Genomic DNA, 928 nt, shown 5'->3' with positions numbered 1-928 from the left:
GCAGGTCGGGATCCACCATGGTCTCGCGGTCCGGAGACTCAATGTAGTTGGCGGCTTCCTGGAGCTTCAGCAGCATGGCCATCTGTGGGGACAGCAGCATGCCACCAGGCCCCAAGGGGACAAGAGGTCCACGGAGGCCCTCCGTGCACTCCCACACAAACCAGCCACCCCAAAAAGCTCCTTGGAGGTAAAGCAAATCCCAGAGATGCTGCAAATCCCTCCCTGTCACCAGGATCTGGGCTTGGGCACAGCCGGGATGCCCAAGGCTGAGCAAGGCAAAGCAGTGCAGGGAGAGAAGCCCTGGCCCATCAGCTGCCATCGTCTGTGTCTGCTGTGACCTCTGCGGGTGACACAGGGGGACACACACGTGCAAGCCCCACATGTGTGCCTGTATGTGGCTCTGCATTTGGACACAATGCCTCACGGAGCACCACACCATTCCCATGCGCTGGCACATCACGCTGTGCCCCAATGTGCAGCGTGCCAGTGCCACCATCCCGCACCCACTGCTCCCTCCATGAGGGCAAAACTCCTCCTGCATCCCCAAACAAGGCCTTTTACACCAAAAAGTAATGGGGAAAGCGAAGCTCCACCTTGCTCTCCTGCCTCTACCCGTACTCCTGGCCCACCTCCCAGTGCCCGGCGCAGCAGGGCCGTACCAGAGGGTCCGCGTCCAGGGAGCTGGGTGTTGTGTCTTTGACGGTGCGCTCCTCGGGAGGGGAAACGGTGCTGTGGGGGCCGATGGTGGGGGGGGGCAGGTGGTAGAGCTTGGACTGGTCCTGCTGCGCCGACGGCCAGGGCAGGGTGTCCCGCACCCACTCCACGGGGTCCTCCCAGGCTGCCTTCTGTCCGTGGACCTGCGGGCAGGGGGCAAGTGACAGCCACCTCTCCAGAGCCAGTGCAGTGGCAGGCCCGCGCGCCCCGGAAC

General features: G+C 63.6%; 1 protein-coding gene across 1 annotated transcript in view; it reads right to left on the bottom strand.

Annotated features, from left to right (window-relative positions):
- Positions 1 to 4: 4 nt before the first annotated feature.
- NAV1 (neuron navigator 1) overlaps positions 5 to 928 on the bottom strand; it is a gene marked incomplete at both ends in the record, with an annotated part of 12,548 nt that continues 11,624 nt past the window's right edge. Inside the window, 2 exon segments of the mRNA XM_010188962.1 lie at positions 5 to 82; positions 660 to 857. Of these exon segments, the coding sequence (XP_010187264.1) occupies positions 5 to 82; positions 660 to 857 (276 nt within the window).

The sequence above is a fragment of the Mesitornis unicolor genome, unplaced genomic scaffold (genome assembly GCF_000695765.1).
Source record: "Mesitornis unicolor isolate BGI_N332 unplaced genomic scaffold, ASM69576v1 scaffold37367, whole genome shotgun sequence".
NCBI lineage: Eukaryota > Metazoa > Chordata > Aves > Mesitornithiformes > Mesitornithidae > Mesitornis > Mesitornis unicolor.
The sequence above is the reverse complement of the archived record's forward strand: the minus strand, read 5'-3'. Positions and strand labels throughout refer to the sequence as shown.